The 17617-nt window shown below is 39.8% G+C and overlaps 2 protein-coding genes across 5 annotated transcripts in view; both read left to right on the top strand.

Moving 5' to 3' along the window:
* SLC12A1 (solute carrier family 12 member 1) overlaps positions 1 to 4787 on the top strand; it is a 47560-nt gene extending 42773 nt beyond the window's left edge. For all 3 annotated transcript variants that reach the window (XM_009980725.2, XM_086620514.1, XM_086620513.1), the window contains 3 exons: positions 1129 to 1264; positions 3555 to 3622; positions 4652 to 4787. In XM_009980725.2, the coding sequence (XP_009979027.1) occupies positions 1129 to 1264; positions 3555 to 3622; positions 4652 to 4787 (340 nt within the window). The remainder of the gene's footprint in view (positions 1 to 1128; positions 1265 to 3554; positions 3623 to 4651) is intronic.
* Positions 4788 to 10667: 5880 nt separating this feature from the next.
* DUT (deoxyuridine triphosphatase) lies at positions 10668 to 17302 on the top strand. 2 transcript variants are annotated; one of them, XM_086620403.1, is made up of 7 exons: positions 10668 to 10689; positions 11082 to 11241; positions 12576 to 12667; positions 13787 to 13831; positions 15423 to 15497; positions 16447 to 16517; positions 16980 to 17302. In XM_086620403.1, the coding sequence occupies exons 2-7, from the start codon at positions 11084 to 11086 to the stop codon at positions 17034 to 17036; spliced, it is 498 nt and encodes a 165-aa protein (XP_086476529.1). In that variant the 5' UTR covers positions 10668 to 10689; positions 11082 to 11083; the 3' UTR covers positions 17037 to 17302. The 2 variants fall into 2 exon arrangements, with proteins under 2 accessions (XP_086476529.1, XP_009987057.1); XM_009988755.2 differs by lacking the exon at positions 10668 to 10689 and having other exon boundaries at positions 11084 to 11241.
* The last annotated feature ends 315 nt before the right edge of the window (positions 17303 to 17617 follow it).

Genomic DNA, 17617 nt, shown 5'->3' with positions numbered 1-17617 from the left:
TATATAAAGAACTGTGCAGAATATTTCTCTTTTTTCCAGTACTATGCAGTGATTTTACATAAATAACAGCTATCAAAAAGAATTCCTATCTGGCATTAACATAAAAACTGAACACATTTGCTGCATCAGCACTATATGAACAGAACAAGTGAATATTGTGCCAGACACATGCTAGACCACTGTATCTCTCTCCCAGCTAGCATCCCATTTATTTCACTAATAGTAAGAGGATTATCATTATTTCACATACTGAAACGGACACTAAGGATGTTGACAAACTCTCTGGCAACTTAGCAACAGCAACATCAAATGCTGCATGTAACAGTCTTTAATCCACCTCTTGACTTCCCGGACATATACCAAAGTTCAACCTGTGTCCAGCCTCCCATTTCACTTCACAGCAAGGTCTGTTAGTATAAAGTGCTCATAGAAACATGGTAATATAAAAGAAACTCCCCAAGGTCTCTGTGGGATGACAGAAACTTTCTACAAAGGGACAGGCAGAAAATTATAAGCTTCTCCAGATGATGACAGTCAAAGCTTCAAGAAAAAAACCTGAAATTTAGACAGAAAATCTGTGGAAAAGTTGGGAAGTAAACACAAATCTGAGTCCCCGTATAGCAAAAAACTTAGAGCATTTCCTTCAGCTCCTTGCTACAGGAAATTTATATCATCTGTTTCTCCATTTCATTAAAACTGTAACAGTAAAACTGTATCAGTCAGGTGATTGCTCCAGTTAATGCTAAAACAATAATAAAAGCTCAGTGTTGAAGAGACCCATATTCATTGTTAATATTAGTAACCAATATACTGCAGTTTGGAGTTATCGTAGAACTCATTTCAGTATTTTTGCTACAAGCAGGAAAACGCAGAAAATTGTCTGCAACTATAATAGGCCAAATGCAGTATTTAATTATCCTCAAATAACCTTTTAATTATCCTCAAGCAACCTCAACATATTAAGTGGCAGAGATCTAACTTGTGGCACAACGTAGCTAAGAATAGCTAAAGATTTTGCATGTTTTTCAGCCACAATTATAGCCAGTGGGGCCTGCCATACACAGTCTGTGAAATAAGTTAGTGAGTTCATACCCTGCAGCAAGGCCTCCTTTGTAATTCCTGTTTCAGCTGGAAATTCTTTGAAGAGATGATTGAACCATATCGCCTCCATGAAAGCTGCAAAGATATAACAACTGCTGAGAAATTGAAGCGAGAGACTCCATGGAAAATTACAGATGCAGAGCTGGAAGCATTCAAGGAGAAGGTAAAGCCTTGCCTACCTTTTTACATCTGTACCTTTTCTTACATTCCAGATGTCTGAAGCGATTAGTAAGAAAATGTGAAATACCAGATACAGAATTAGAAACATGGCATGTACAAACCTGTATTTGATATTTACAAATTGGATTTATATTGTAAACACTGCAGAGGTGTGTTACGATTGCATTATTCAGCACTCTGTAAGACCTTGGCATGTTTACAGTGTTTTCCAGGGTGACGAGAAGCTCTGCCCACACCAGAGCCAGCCAGATGAAAACCACCTCTGAACCAGAAGCCACACAACATTGCACTGAGCCTGAGCTTGTAAGATCTGCTGAGAGGTTTATTAAATGGCTCCACTGTTTTAGAGCTTCAACCTCTTAAAAAGAGTGCAATTCCAAACATTCACCACTCTGGGAAATTTAGAACTGAATCCAGACCCTACAACTGGCTCTAGGAATTTTTCCAAAGGCAAGATTTAACACGGATTCTTACCTCAATGGCAGAGTGAAGACTAAACCTGCCTACAAGGCCGGAGCTCTCCCACAGTTCAGAGGCACTCTAAGGCTGATGTTGGCTGATCCACTGGGTGAATTAGAGCCTAGGCTGATCTTTAGTTTTGTTGGAACATACCTTTTTAGCAATGAACTGCCAGGCTTCATCAGGCCGGCACCGAAAGGATACTGCAGACTATTCCACCCTTGAGAGACAAGTTCTCCTGTAAGTCACAGAGAATTAATCTAGCAATCTTATTTATGGTTCCTGTTGGATTAAGCTGAGTGCACTGAGAGTTTAGTTATCTCCACTTTATGGTGCTGGTAACTTCCTCAGTGGAGCAAGGATTGTGAGTCTGAGCTCAGAGCCGCCAGAGGTCACAGCCTGACATATTAACATAAGCTGAAATCAATAGTGATTTAAGATAACACACTATACTACTGACTGCAGCAGCTGTGAAGCAGACTGACTGCTCACTGTATTACCCTTTTCATAGATTTGATAACCAGCATAAAGTTATGGTAGTCAGTGGTGGGCAGAAAACTTTGGCAGTACTCTCTGCATAAATCATCAAAACTTGGGAGTCAGAGCCCCTGGAACATCTCAGTATGAAAGACAACAGGAATATAATCCCAGATGTACACACTTACGTGTAGAACCAGTGAGGATACAACAGGAAGAAAGTACGTGATTAAGTGTGGTCTTGTGTAGGTCACCAACTAAAGAACCAGGAAAAAAACCCATAGGTTGAAAGCAGTCAGCAATATGAAAATGTAAAATCTCTCTGTAAAATAAGAACATCAACAAAAAGTTTAGCTTACACACCTGGAAAGACATGCCCCTTATCTTCGGAAGGCAGTTCTGGGAATTTTACGGAGGACATTAGAACATATTTAAAATTCAAGAGAGAAAAACCTGGCAGCACAGATAAAGGGTGATGTTATAGGATGACTCTCATGAGATAACAACTGGCTAAATTATGAGGATTCTTATAGAACATGTAAAAGAACAGCGAAATTTCTGTAGAGAAGGAAAATTTAAGGTCTGAATGGAGAAAAAACAGGTTTTTTACCTTCTCCAGGGAAGGAGAGAATAATTTAGAAGACTAGTTAAGATACATCTATCTCCCATGCTGCAATCTCCGTGTACACAAACCTGCCCTGGTCTCTTGTTCCCTATGACTTGTGTTAAGTTATAAAAACTTTAAGGGCCTGAGCTTGACCACAAATAACAGCCATTTATGCAATCTGTAAAAGTTCATACAAATATGCAATACAGAAAGCAGCTAAATCTTACTCCAAACTCCTGGTCTTTTGCTTAAGAGGTGAATTTTTGGCAAGGTGACCTTCAGCCCTACCAGCATGGCAGCTGGACACTGACAAAACAGATGAATTAATAACATATTAATGATCATCAGACAATAGCGCAAAAGAGTCTCTGCACAGTTCCCAAATGGCTATACACCATAGACAAAGAAATACTTAAAAACTGTCTGAGCCAGCTCTGGTACTGTGTCAGTACAAAAATAATCCCCATCCCCAGGAAATCTTACGCAGCAGTGAAAAACGCTGGCCCCCAGGTAACTACACTGATCAAGAAGCACGGCTTAGCCTCGTGTTTTGCCACCTCCATCACTCCGGACCACACAGCAGGCCTGGCTTTCAACGCTGCCAAAGCAACAGCAGAAAATCCTGTGGGCAGTGGGTAGTGTAGGTGTCCATACAGCACCAGAACTGAGGATCACGGGCCTAACTGTTTTGGTTTTTTTTTTTTTCTTTTCCCTGTTTTATTTCAATCAGAGTTACCGCCAAGTCCGTCTGAATGAACTCTTACAAGAGCATTCGAGAGCAGCTAACCTGATTGTCCTGTAAGTTGCAAGATTTTGTTTCTGACTTAGAGAATAATCTAATGTGTAACGGGATTCTGGACTAGAGCAACAGAAACACTTGTGTTAATTCATTGAGGACAAAAATAATCTTTTAAGTACCTTTTGAAGAACTTGCATCTGGACCGATGGTTTTCTGGTACTACACTGAATTTGAATCTTTCCTACTAATTCTTCATAGCTTAAAACAAAGCTCTACTCATGAAAATGTGTCAAAAATGTAATCTTCACATCCAAATCTACATGTTGAGTGTTATACCTGATGATTCACCTGCAGAAAAATACACATTTTCCTCCCCCGCCCCCAACTATTAACAGCTCAAAGTTAGAAACAGGATTCTTTTGGTTTGCACATAACAAATGGGGTTGTTAGCCAAGATCTACTTAGAACTATGTGAAACTGAATAAACTGCATAAAGAAAAAGAGTCCACCAATAAAATTACAAAAAAAAGCAGCCATTTTCAGAATCAATTTTTAGTTAAAGCCACATATTTCATACACAACTTCAATAAATCAGAGAGTATCTGTGATGTGTAGATAAATCTCTTTAGCTCTGTTAATTCCCTCTCCAAAAAGGGTGATCAGGTAATGTTTACCATAAATGACCCATACCTTAAAACTCCCATCTCACAGTAATTACATATCAGAAAATAAACTGATGGACTGCAAAACTGTGCATGTACTGTATTTTTATCATTTTAAAAATCATATTATGCATGAGCTTTATGATCCCAAAAATGCTTCTTTACCAGTTTAAGGTTACAATCACGACCAGTCCATGTCAAGTACAGCTATCCATGCTAATGACACTAAGGAGACAAGCAAGAGTTTGCAAGATTAGGCCTAATGGTAGCTTTGTGCTTTACAAGATTAAAACAATGATGTAGTCTAATTATGAACATTCAGAGATGTATATGAACAGTTGATGTTTTCTACTTCATATTTAGTGAGATGCATGTTATCAGGGCTACCCCTGTCTTCATAATGTTATTTTCTCTCTGTCTAAACAGGAGCCTCCCAGTGGCAAGAAAAGGAGTAGTGTCTGATTACCTGTATATGGCTTGGCTAGAAATTCTCTCCAAGAACCTTCCACCCATCTTAATGGTCAGGGGCAACCACAAAAATGTACTGACTTTCTATTCTTAGAAAAACATCAGTGTCTAGAATATCCCTTGCTTGATTTCAACACCTACATTTTTAATGGCAGTGATTTATTAAAGACACATTTATCTAACACAGATCTAAAACTTAACTAACTGACAGATTTTTTTTTTCAAAAATCCAAAGCAACACAGTGAAGAATTAGACAAAAAAAATGTGAACGGCCCCTGCTGGTGTTACACTCCAGTACAGGCAAAAGAAAGAAAATCTACCTATATACATATATATATATACACACACATCACATGAGACAGCAAATATTTTGAATACACAAAGAAATTCCACTGATTTTATAAGGTTATCTAAAATGCTTTTGATATTTATCTTAGAAAGACGAAATTAACAGCTACAATACAAAAAGCATTAAATCTATAAATACATACTTCTTTCAAATTGCACTGTGATAGCTGCTAATAGACACAGAGAAGGATTAAAATCAAATGCACCAACTTGGAAGAGAGAAAAAAGCCTGTATGGCATCCATCAGGTCAAAGCCATAAACTGATAGAATGCAAGTAGAATAACTGTGATGCTGTTTAATTATAATATTGTCAAATTAAAATCTATGCCTACAGCAGGTGCTTTTACCTAAACTGTTCTGCTAATTTATATTAATTCAAATGCTTCTAATTGACAAAAAAAGTTATATATATTAAAAGTTAGGCTCTACACGACAAGACTTGATAATGAATTTTTAAGCTCTGACATAGAATGGAATGTATGATTGCAATAATTAAATGTGATAAGTAAATTCCATTAAGAGATTAGTGAAATACTAAATATGCTGACAACTTTTGCTATAAACGTTATGGGTTAATGCAATCTGACGTTATACTTTGGGATGACATGTACAGTGATTCATGTGATTAGAAAACAAACTTCATTAGCTAAGTTGAATGCCCTATTTTTTGATTTACATAAAATATTTCTCTTATGTTTAGACTTTCTAAATAATATTCATTATACACTAACTTCAAATAAAGGAAATCATCCAGCTGTGTAATTTTTCTATTTTCTAATCTGCAATGTTATAGCACTTATTTCAGCTGTCAATAAAAGCAGCTTCGCTTTTTAATGGGGAAAGCTATATCCCATGTGTAAGCATTATTTAAACTAAAGACCATTAAAGAGCTTAGCTAATTTAATTACTGTCGTTCTGCAGCTCCTTTGCAGAGAGCAACTGAAATCTAAGCCCCAGGAAACCAGGGTACCCTGAGTGTCACTAAGTGTTTATTTTAAAGCAGGCCTCAGATTCCATCTTTGCTTGAATTATTAGACTTCAACTTGTGGAGGATCTAGCACTCCATCTCAAAAAATGACAAATATTTGATATTCATACTTTTTCAGCTTCAACAGCAGCAATTCAGTAGAACATGGTAATGTAGCCCAATAATCCATGTTTTATTTTCTCCATCTATTAAAGGCAGGATATGAAATACTGGTATTTTCTCATAATATTCTTCCTCTGCTCCTTCTTACACATTTACTATCAGGTAGAAGGATCATTTTGCAGTTTAACTGCATGACACAGACATACAAGTTTCCTAGATATACTAGGCTTCCTGCACAGCTCTAAGCAAACCAAACCTCACGTTCTGTACCTGTGAAACAGGGAGATTATCCTTATCCTTCACAGGAATGCTGCTATCAGGTCATGCCACCTTTGTAGAATTATGATGGCCACCACCTTTTCCACCTCACTTCAAACACTAAACAGGTAAAATCTGCATGTGGTACCCAGACAGTCAATGGAAAGAAAAAGCGCTTTCAGAGAGGATCCTCTAAGTGTGTTTCTTACCTGATCTATGGAAGAACCTGAGGAAATTACACACCTGCATTAAATCCTTCAATTATGTACATGAGTGGGGATTGTTTCCTAAATATCCCCAAGTACTGTAATTCTCAATTTCCAGGGAACATCGACCCAAACTGATTTGAGGGAACCTAAGCAGATCCAAAAAGAGAAGGAGCACAATATCAACCAGCAATGGCACCTTCAATACTATTCACACTTTTCTCTCACAAACCCATCACTGCAGGCTTCGCAACAAGAAATCCTAAGAGGTACATTTCTAAACGAACAGCCTAAAAACTAACATATATATCACTGTAAAACTCCTTGCTTAGACTACAGTGATTAATCAGAAGACGTATCCACACATTATCAGATTTATAGCGAGCAGCACAAACTCTAGACACAACAGTGCTTAACTACCTGAAAGTAAAGTGTTATTTCCACAAATTCACAAGTAAATTCAGCACAGCAGCTTCCTAGGAGCTTCTGTTTCCTGTTCCTCACCACAATTTCTGAAATGCGTACATGACCAATTTGGAGAGCGTACTAATTATGGACTCTCAAATTACAACTTTGGTCACAAAATTTTGTTAGTCCACCTACTTCCTTTCGCACTCCGTAAGACACTTTCTCTTACATACATTATGCATATAACAACTGCTGAATTTTAATCACCATGTTAATAACTGAGTTCTAGTTACAAGTTTGACACCTCAAAAAAAACACGGCTCTAAAGACGTCTAGCACATTTTGAACATATATCACACTACCAGCTCTGCAGGTTTATATAATCTAGGGTCGATTTGATCAGCCATGACAAAAGTAAGCATAGATAAGGTGACTAGGGACATTAAAGTGTGAAAATATCGTTGCTAGGAAGCAAGAACAAATAATGCTTTGAGTCTTTCAAAAGTCAAAAAGCACAGCTAAGCTTGTGCCCAAGGACCTGTAAAACAACCCACTACTGCACCTCTCATCAGTGAATCTTACCTTTCCCTCCTCATGTTAGTGAAGCTCAAGCAGGTATCAAAGACGACATTTCATCGTAACTCAGAGAACTCATTCTCTTTATGCCTTTTTACAACCACTGGTAAGCTGCCCTTCTTGACCACATACCCCCAGGGCATCATGTTCGGTAACGGTAATAGGGGTCCCCATCTAGTGCCCCAGAACCGCAGTCCTCCAACACGCCTTTCACTAGATTTTTCAGTCCTCAGTGTTAGTTTTGGGGTTTGTTTGTTTTGGATTTTGGTTGGTTGGTTGGTTTGGTTTGTTAATTTTATTTTTAAATCAGCAACTCAGGAGTGCAAGTAGAAAAGCTACCTAACCAAAAAGGCATCCCATTCTGAGGATAAACAGCTGCAGCTGCTCGAGCTACATCGTGCAAAGAGGATGCTGCTATCATACTTCACACCCAAATGAGTTCTCCACTTAAATCATCATAATCACAAAGCACAAGTGATTTACTAGGCCACTTGCCTAGGAAATTTCACCTCTCAAACCTTTGTAATTTTCATTACATCTTTGAAAAGTCCTACCAAAAGCCTTCCTGGCTAGGCAAAACATGACAAGCTGCCCTTCATTTTCAGAAATGAGAATTTCTCAGACACTCCTCATCTTTCCCTCTTTTTCTACGATTCCACACGGTATTTCAAGATCTTCGCAAAAGTAGTTTCAGCAACTGATTAGTAGTCTACAAGTAACAGACATGGCAACAGGTAACGTGAATTAGCACTGCAGATACAGATACAGAGCAAACAGCTGCAAAGTTAGCTACTGCTGACTCATTTAACTCCCCATACCTGTTTGCCACCTTCCCTCTGGCAGGGGTTCCAATGTGGTACTTAGGGACATGGTTTAGTGCTGGACTTGGAAGCATTAGGTAAATGGTTAGACTCAATGACCTTCAAGGTCTCTTCCAACCTAAACAATTCCCCTATGCTATGACTTATCTCTGACCTACCGTGGTTAAACAACAACACTCTGCTAGGAAAAAATGAAAATCTAGCTGTGCCCGTGCAACGACAAACAAATATAGCAAATTTTATCTCACATTCTCCACAAATAACAAGAGCAATAACCCACAGTCATGCCATTGCTGGAAATTCATCAGAGGAAATTCAGTTTCAAACAAAATAAAGCACCAAGGCTGTTCTGGAACAGAGTAAAAAGCAATGCCAAAATTCCACAGCTTCCCACACTGTACAGCAAAACATATGATCAAAAATAGAACTTAATTATAAATAAACACCCTTAACAGCAGCCTTTTAAATTACAAACCTTAATCACTGTGAGAGAGACAGCTGTTCTAAGTGAGAAGGGGTGGAGAATGTCTCTTTTAAAGCCACAATGTTCTTCTAATAAAAATGCTCATTATAACACCAAAACTTCGGTGGGGAGAATTTTACAGAATATTATCCCTGAAAGAAGCTCTATGTTTCTTCCTGTGTACAACAAAGCAGCCTCCACTACTACTCTCAATCGAGGTAAAAGGCAGATAATTTCAGTTTATCTCACTATTGTTTTTCAAAGTCAGGACAAAATATCCAGTGGAGAGCAGCACTAATCAGCAATCAAGAATGCAGCACTGTTGACCAAGAGACTATCTACAGAGCAAACAGCACATTCCCAGGACCAAGACAAACTTGCCCAGACTTTAAACATAGTTTTTTTTTCCCTTGTAAAGATCTAGGGAAAAAAAGTACCACTCAGTTCAGACCTTTCTCCTTGATAGTATATTTGGATGAGTCCTATCTATAATCCATGGGCTTCCAGGCTACCTTAGACTCAGCCTGCCTCACCCAGCCAGGCCATTCATAAAATTAGTCCTTTCCTACACTGTAATGCAGGACGTAGTTGCAACCTCTATAAAGTTCTGCTGGTACAAATGGCCGTTTATAATTAGATATTCATTTGATACAACCTAAATTCTTATAAAAATTTCAATTTGTGATGGCTTACGTAAGTTACGAAATATTCTAAGTAGTTTTTTCACATAGGTCCGTAATACATACACATTCTCATTCAAACAGTGCCTACAATTAAGACTGAAAGTGCTGAACAGCAATAAAAGAACCCCCATAATTGAGACATTCCTCAAAATATTTTTCACAACTGCAGTGTGTAGCAATGGTTTCACTGCCATCTGGCTGCATTTAAAAAATGTAACATAGCAAGGAAACAATCACATACACTTCATGCTTTAAAGAAACTCCAAAAAAGTCACAAAACCAGTTGTTTGACAAAATTTAGACTAACAAACAGAACTCCAACAGGCTGCAGCTATTTCGCGCGGAGAATAATAATCCATCCGCGTGGTCAAGCACAAGTTTTGCAACCATGAATCCAATGGGTGCTCTTGTCAGCCCACAGCACAGAGAACTATGAGGCAATTTAGGAGTCTTTCACAGACGGGATGGCAAAAGAGGGCAGCGAGCATCAAAATCAAAGATCGCGAATTCATACAAAGTATTCTGCTCTGAGCAAGAAGACAGGCGGAGCATTGATAGGATTTTCCATCTACAGCCTCGACAAGGAGGGGAAGCTGTTGTTTCCTTTTCAGAGGGGAAACGCTTCCGTCGCTGCCTTACAACTTCTGAAGGAGGCTGCAGGTCGCACGGCAGGGCTGCCGGCACGCTGCACCTGCGAACGGCCCCGCCTGCTGTGCGACCCGGCAGGGGGGAGGGGGGGCCCCGCGGCCGCTCCGCGGGAGCTGTCACGCTGCGGTTCCTCCTGCGCCGCGCCCCGGCGCGACACCGTAACGCGGCCCCGGCTCCGCCCGCCGCCGGCCGTGCAGCCGCAATCGCGTTCCCCGGCAACGCGGCGCGCCCCGTGGGGTCCGCCCGCCGCTCCGCGGCGCCGCCACCGCCGAGTCCCGCGGCGCCGGTCCGGCGGCGGAGGGGCTGCGCCGCACCGCATGGCAGGTAGACCCGCGTACGGGGAGAAGGAGGCGCCGCCGCCCTCCGCCTGCGCCCCGCGAGCCTGTTGGCGCCGGAGAGCGGCAGGGAGCGGCGGGCAGCCTGACGGCGGCACACCCCCCACACGGCAGCGGCGTTATGCGGGCCTGGCGCCTCCTGCAGCCCCGCGGGCGCAGTAAGGGCGCGGCGGGGGCGTTGGGGGGAAGCACACACTGCCCAGCTGCAGCGCGGGCCCACTCTGCCGCGGCCCCGATCCCTCAGGGGCCGCCCAGCCGCGCCCAGGGAGGGATACGGGGCGCCGCGACCGGCGAGCCCCGCCGAACGCCGTGGGACGGGAACCGGCGCCTTAAGAGCTTCCTGAGCGGGGCCTGCGGCGCTGGCGCTGAGGAGGAGCCGGGCGAGGCCATTCTCACCAGCGAGGGGTGGCGAGGGTGAACTGCGCAGGGAGCGGCCGGGGATAGAGCGGTTCCCCCCTCTGTTTCGGCCTTCAGTGGGCCGTGCCGGTTTTCGCGGGCTTTTCCCTCTCCCCTCACGGTGTGTCTCTCTCGCCTTCCTGCCCGTGCTCAGCGATGCCCTCCGAGGCCGTCCTGCAGCCGTCCCCCAGCAAGAGGCAGAAGGGCTCGGTGCCGGGGGAGCCCGCCGCACGGCTCCGCTTCACTAAGCTGTCGGAGAACGCGTCCGCCCCCTCCAAGGGCTCTGCTCGGGCTGCGGGCTACGACCTGTACAGGTGAGGGTGCGGCGCTGCCGCCCCGCCCGGCGGCCCCGCGGCTCGGAACTTCGGCGGCCGAGAGGGCCCTCGTGAGGCAGGTCCTGTGGCTGGAGAGCCCTCCGGAAAGGCTCCCCGGCCCTGCGGAACAGGACAGAGCTCCCGTGCTCCTCCATCCCTCTCCCTTCATTGTCAGAGATGTGTGCTCTAGCCATGCTGCAGCACCAACTCCATCAGGTAGCGACGCAGCCGTTAGCCAGAGGTCAGGCTTGGCACATCAGCCCGAGTTGCTGCTGGCACCAGCACTGACTAGGTGCCTTCAGAACGGTCGTGCTAGGAAGTTTGTTAATGCTCCTAGCTGGAAACCATGTGGGTGGCTGTACAGACTTAGGTTTGGGTTGCTCGAACTGATAATAACCATTGTTCAAAGGCTTTCACTATGTTCAGAAATATCTATCTATCTGCTCGTGGTTCTTTGCATGGTGCTTGTTATATCTGAACTCCACTGTGACCTCCTCTACCTTCCCTTTTTTAGTATTGCTTAGAATAATCAGCCTGTCTTTTTCTTCACTTATCAAGCTTTGCTTCACCACACTTAACACTTTTCCTTTGTATTCCTTTTGTCTTAACAGTTTTGTTTGTGTTCTTGTTCCAGTGGTGTACCTTACACCTAGAAAAAGTCTGTTTCATAAAAAACCTTTCAGTTCTTCCCAGCATTTAAAAATTCGTTCTTTGTCAAGGCCAAGATATGTTTGCATTGAACAACTAGAATAGTCTCACTGTGGTATTGTCACCACTGCCTTTCATTAAGCCTCCAGTTGGGTAGCTTCAGAGAGTTCTTAAAATTTCCCTATTTTGCAGCTCCCAACAGAATCACATGAATAGTGAACTTCTGACCCACTCAGAAAAAACATTGTTGCCTAAAATTTAACTTAACAGATTATTTTTTGTTACACCTAGTTCATCTGCTGTAGAAAGCTTAAACAGAAGAGTGTATTATCTTTAAAGTTTCTGCTTTTACACAAAAATTGCACAACCCATTCACCTAATGGTTAATTTAAAGTTAAACTTGTATTTTTTATCTTACTAGTTAAAAAAAACCATTTAAAACTAGCAATCTTAAGACTATGCTGTTCAAATGATGCTACTGAAATCTTAAAATACCACCATCAAAGTGGGAATATCTTGTGGTTTAGGATTTGTGTTAGGTTTTGCAAATCTGTAAATATTTCTTATATAAATTCTATGGTATAAATTCCCAGCAGGAGTAATTCTGGGTAATTTGTACCTTAAGTTACAGAGAAGAAAATTTTCAATATATTCTATAGAAACTAATGTTTCTTTCTTTAATGTAGTGCCTATGACTGCGTGATACCACCCATGGAAAAGGCTGTAGTGAAAACAGACATTCAGATTGCCCTTCCTTCCGGATGCTATGGCCGAGTAGGTAAGTGAACAGGCTATAAAAAGGCTGCAGAGTCATTGTATGGCAGGTTTGGCCCCATCTTCACATCCGGAGTCTGCACAGAGCTTTCAAAATTAGTCTGTAAAAAAAAAAAAAAAAAGAGGTGTCACGTGGCTGTGTGATTTATTAAGTCTTGTAATGGGCATTTCTTGTCAAATACATTTGTGGTTTGGTGTATGTCAAATTACAAACAGATGATTAGCAAAAATTTTCATGATCTACATACAAGTTTATAGACTATGCAATAGTTTATTATTTCTCTGCAATTTCAGAATTTGAATCACAAAGACCAATAGGTAATAGACATACAGCAAATACACTCCTGGATGTTTAAAAATTAACCCTGAAGTAAGTTTACTAGTGTAGTAGAATTTGACTACTTTTTGTGACCGAATACTGGAGAGAACCTGTACAAGATATTCTGTTATGTTTTGTGCATTCTTTTCCTAAATTATGTATAAATTCTTAAAGTAAAAAAAGCAATAGCCACTCCAGTGGAAAGGCGTGATCGGAGTTTGCCATGTCCTTTCATCTAAAAAGAGAATGTGTGTGCATTTCTCTTATCCCAGACAAAGGAAATTTTGCAGAGTGTAACATTTTAGCACCTCAAGGTAGGCTAAGGTAAGTAAAGAAACCACTCTGCACATCATCTAATTTATCTGTGTATAATGTTTCTTAGTAAATTGCTTGCAATACTTGCCAAGTATTGTTTTCCATCGTAACTTGAGTGGATTGACCTAATAGTCTTTTGAGGTTATTCCAAACCAGTGGTAGCCACCAAAAATAATCCAAGATTAGATAGTCGTTGTCTGCTCCAGCTGCTGTCCTAGGAGAAACCTACTCTGCGATTGGTGGTCTAAACAAGGATATGCTTATATCACTTAAAAACTACAATTTTATTGTAGCCTGTAGCAGCTGTTGTTTTGTTTAATATATACACTAACACTTACAGTAGTTCCTGTAAAATCATGTTTATTTTAGAAAGGCTACGGAAACAGTTCTTGCTCCCACGACTCTGTGCAAACATACTAACCTATAAATATTGTGCAAGAATTTTAAAAGAAAAATTATTATACTTACAAAAAAATTCTTCTTTTCTAGCACCACGTTCTGGTTTAGCTGCAAAGCACTTCATAGATGTTGGTGGTAAGATTTCCGTTCTTTTCACTAAGACTTTGTAAATCTTGATTGCAGAAGTGCCTTAATTTCACATTGTACTATATGTAAATAAATAATACTGGCTTCATTGGTAGTCTGGCAAAAGGAGATAACTGGGTAATACCTCAGAGAGCCCATATGTCAATTATTTTAAAACTTGCTGAATCATAAAAATATTACTGAATTTATAAAAATAACAACTGTATCGTACTTTTGCAGGCAATGCCTGGCATAGAAGTTATATTTTGGTTTAGGCTTTAAAGATGACTTTTTACATTCTCCTTTCTCCATTTTGACTAAGCATCTATGTGTGATTCTTTTCAGTCTGGTGTAAGATCTGAATTAATTAAATCAATAATATACAGATACTCTTTTACGCAGAGAATATATAGTAACGATATTCAAAAGGAAGGATAGAAAGCACTGGAATACACCACTACTGTGTGTAGAATTATTAGGATGAAAAGAGCTTTAGTTTACTGATGAAAATGTAACAAATCATGTGAAGTAAATGAAATTTAAACTCATGACTTGGTACATTAATTGACTTAAAAATTGAAAGTCTTTTGAAACAAATAAAATTAAAATCCCACTTTCTACAAGTCTTTACTGTTTAGGTTTTTTGTTCAGTAGTAGCAGCAGATTTGTTTTTAACAACAGTTGTTTTAAAAAAATATTTTGAGCTTTTCTGTAATCTGGATTATAAATTCACACATTTCTTCAAAAACAATTATTATAGGCATATCTGTAATCAGAAGCCTTCATGAAAGCCTCACTGTCCTTTTGCCATATCCCTGTATCTGCAACATGAAGTAAACGATGTTGAAAGTTCCATTCCAGTGTTGCAGTAGGGCTGCTCAGAGCACAGGCAGATTTTCGCAGTATTGTATTACAAAACAGCATCTACATTGCGCAGAAGTTCTCACAGCTGAGATTATTGTGGAGTTATTCTGAGCACAGCTGTAACCACAGCAATTTAACTAGCACTAAATGTGTATTACATTGTTCTAATTGTACAAAATACAATTCTAAGTTAAAATCTGAGTGTTTCAGCGAGAAGTTTTTTTTTCTCCTTCTAGTGAATCATAGGAGTGACTTAAATTTTCAATGTTGCTGACTTCAGTTCAGCCACATTCATCTGTCTTTTCCATCTTTAGTTATCAGACAGTTTTCAAATCCTAGCGAGCCAGTTTCTAGCAGTGGTCAAATAGGTGGGGTCAAAAGAATTTGATACCTGTTAATAGAAGTACCTGTCTAGATGACAGCCTTTTCAACAAAGATTTGTAAAAATAAATTTGGTACAGCTTTCTTGATTTCAGATAGGGTGTTACAAATAAATTAGTAGTACAGTGATAAAACACTTCTTGATACATGATGGTGTTTTTCAGTTCTTTTTGCAAGATTGATGATAATTTTTAGATATTGTAGTATTTTCATACATATTGTTTAATTGTGTGTGAGTAGTATAAAGGATGTAAATATGAGATACTGCAATCATCTACTCATCTAAACCTTATCTAATATACTTACCTGACAACATTTATTAGCTGGATTCCCTCTTAATTCTTTTTCATGACAGCTGGTGTTATTGATGAGGATTACAGGGGAAATGTTGGTGTGGTACTCTTCAACTTTGGCAAGGAGAGTTTTCAAGGTAAGTGTTAAGCTTGGCAGAGCCTGCTTTCAGCCATCTGACTGGAAATGAGAAACTAGTTTTTCTTTAAATGTCTATGAAGAGTTAGAATTAGCTGAGAACATTTTCTTCTTCAAATTAATAAAAACATGGAAACTTAACAATGTCCTGTCAAGGAATCATGAAAAGATTCCACTCCTAGCAAATCAGGCAGCATGAAAAAAAAACCCAACCAACTCAAAACCATACCAGCACTGCAAAACCAAAACAAACCATCCTACTTAGCTAAGCTTTTGATTCATGAGCTGCAATGAAGCACAACTTTGTATTAAGTTTCTTTCTTGCTCTGCAAAAAAACCAAAAGATTTAGCTGAGCAGTATTTGAGATAAAAACTTCTCCAGGATCCTGGGAAGCACGAGTAATAAAGATACAATTTTCCCTTAATCATGCTGTCTCTCTGCTAACAGTCAGTTTTAAGCCTCAGGGCCCAGTTACAATACTGCCAGTGGTTTTGTGGCCTTTTCTGCAACTTCACAGCACAAGCTTCTTAGGGAAGTTCTGTGAACCAGACTGGGTACTAATCAGGAGTTTTGTTTGCCTTTTGTCAGTTTGGGTTTTTCCCCCCTAGAGAAATCAGTTGCTGGATCTAGTTCACAAAAGGACCCGCATTATACATACAGCTGTCTCTCCACCTCTGCAGTATCTATGCATAATGACACTTAAGGTGCCACACTATGGCAGCAGGAATGAGGGGAGATGCCTTGAGCTGATACTGCTGCTGAAACTTCACTGCACAAGTTTATCTTGGCCTGTATTTTTCTAGGACTATTAACATCTGCTTAACTAAGTTTCAAACAAGTTTTTACAGCTTAGTACATTTTGATACTCTTGAAAGGTGATTGTCTAAACTTTGTATTCATTGTTCACTTTTTTTTTTAAGAAACTAGTAATATTTTAACTTCATTGCAGTTAAAAAAGGGGATAGGATTGCCCAGCTCATCTGTGAACGCATTTGCTATCCTGAACTGGAAGAAGTTCAAGTAAGTTGCCAAAAGAAAATATTTCTGCTATTTCCAATAATTAGTAGTTCAAGGTAGTTGTATATAAGCTGAAATTTATGGTATAGATAAATACTTTGCTTTAAAACTACTTTCAGTATTAAAACTGTGCAGTGGCATTGCTACCTGAATAAAAACCTTGATCTTTGCATACATTTACCTGGATTTTTGTGGGTTTGTTTTTTTTTTTTGTAGTTTTCAGAGTTAACAAGTACTTGAGAAACACTTCATATACTAGAAACAGTTGTCTCACGATGTGGGATTTATTTAAACTTTTACAAAAGGTGTTCTAAAATGTCTCTTAAAAACTTTTTTGTTTAGTTTCTCAATTATAGCTATTGTTACGAGTAAATGTACCTTCCTCTGTGATAGGCAATATCTGTTGTATCAAAACAAAGGCAAGTTAAGACACTAAACCAACTTACCATAATTGTTGTCTTTCAGGCTCTAGATGATACAGAACGTGGCGAAGGTGGCTTTGGTTCTACTGGAAAGAACTGAAAATTATTTGAATGCTTTCTATGTGGTTTTTTTTTTGTTAAACATGTTTCTAAATTGTCATTTGAATTGTAAAGTGGGATTTTGGAGCACATAAAAAATTTCAGGGTTTATTCAGACTGCTTTGTATCTGTCTTCCTGTCTGTTTTTACAGGCATTGAATTCATCTGCATTATGGAGAAACGTGCATGACTGACTTCATTGATTAGTTGATGGATCAGTTTTTCTATTTAGATGTTCAGTCCGCAGTAATAACTCATTGTTTATGTGCTGATTATACTCTAATAAATTAAAAAATAACTTAATGATTTGATTTTATTTTACTCACCTAAACTAAAATGGCTGACTGTTTCCCTGTCAGTTTGTGTTAACCTTCTGAAAACTATCTTCCATGTAGCTCAGTCTTTCATGCTGAGAGCCTGCTTCACACCAAATCAGTGATAACAGGAGTCGGTATGACTTCCCACTCTGACCTCTACATCAGAATAAGGCAAAGATATTTAATATGCATCTTCTACAACCTGTCAAAATACTTGTGTTTCTGTTGAAAGCTGAAGTTCTGTCTTTGATCCTTAGCTGATCCT

This window comes from Tauraco erythrolophus, chromosome 14 (assembly GCF_009769465.1).
Source record: "Tauraco erythrolophus isolate bTauEry1 chromosome 14, bTauEry1.pri, whole genome shotgun sequence".
NCBI classification, from domain to species: Eukaryota; Metazoa; Chordata; class Aves; order Musophagiformes; family Musophagidae; genus Tauraco; species Tauraco erythrolophus.
Note: the sequence above shows the minus strand (reverse complement) of the source record. Positions and strands in the feature narration are given on the sequence as shown.

Excerpts from the sequence above, each read along its gene's own strand:
- DUT (XM_086620403.1), top strand. The coding sequence starts at position 11,084 with ATGCCCTCCGAGGCCGTCCTGCAGCCGTCCCCCAGCAAGAGGCAGAAG. Across the intron at positions 11,242-12,575 it reads GCGGGCTACGACCTGTACAG|TGCCTATGACTGCGTGATAC; the intron begins GTGAGGGTGCGG and ends TCTTTAATGTAG. Across the intron at positions 12,668-13,786 it reads CGGATGCTATGGCCGAGTAG|CACCACGTTCTGGTTTAGCT; the intron begins GTAAGTGAACAG and ends CTTCTTTTCTAG.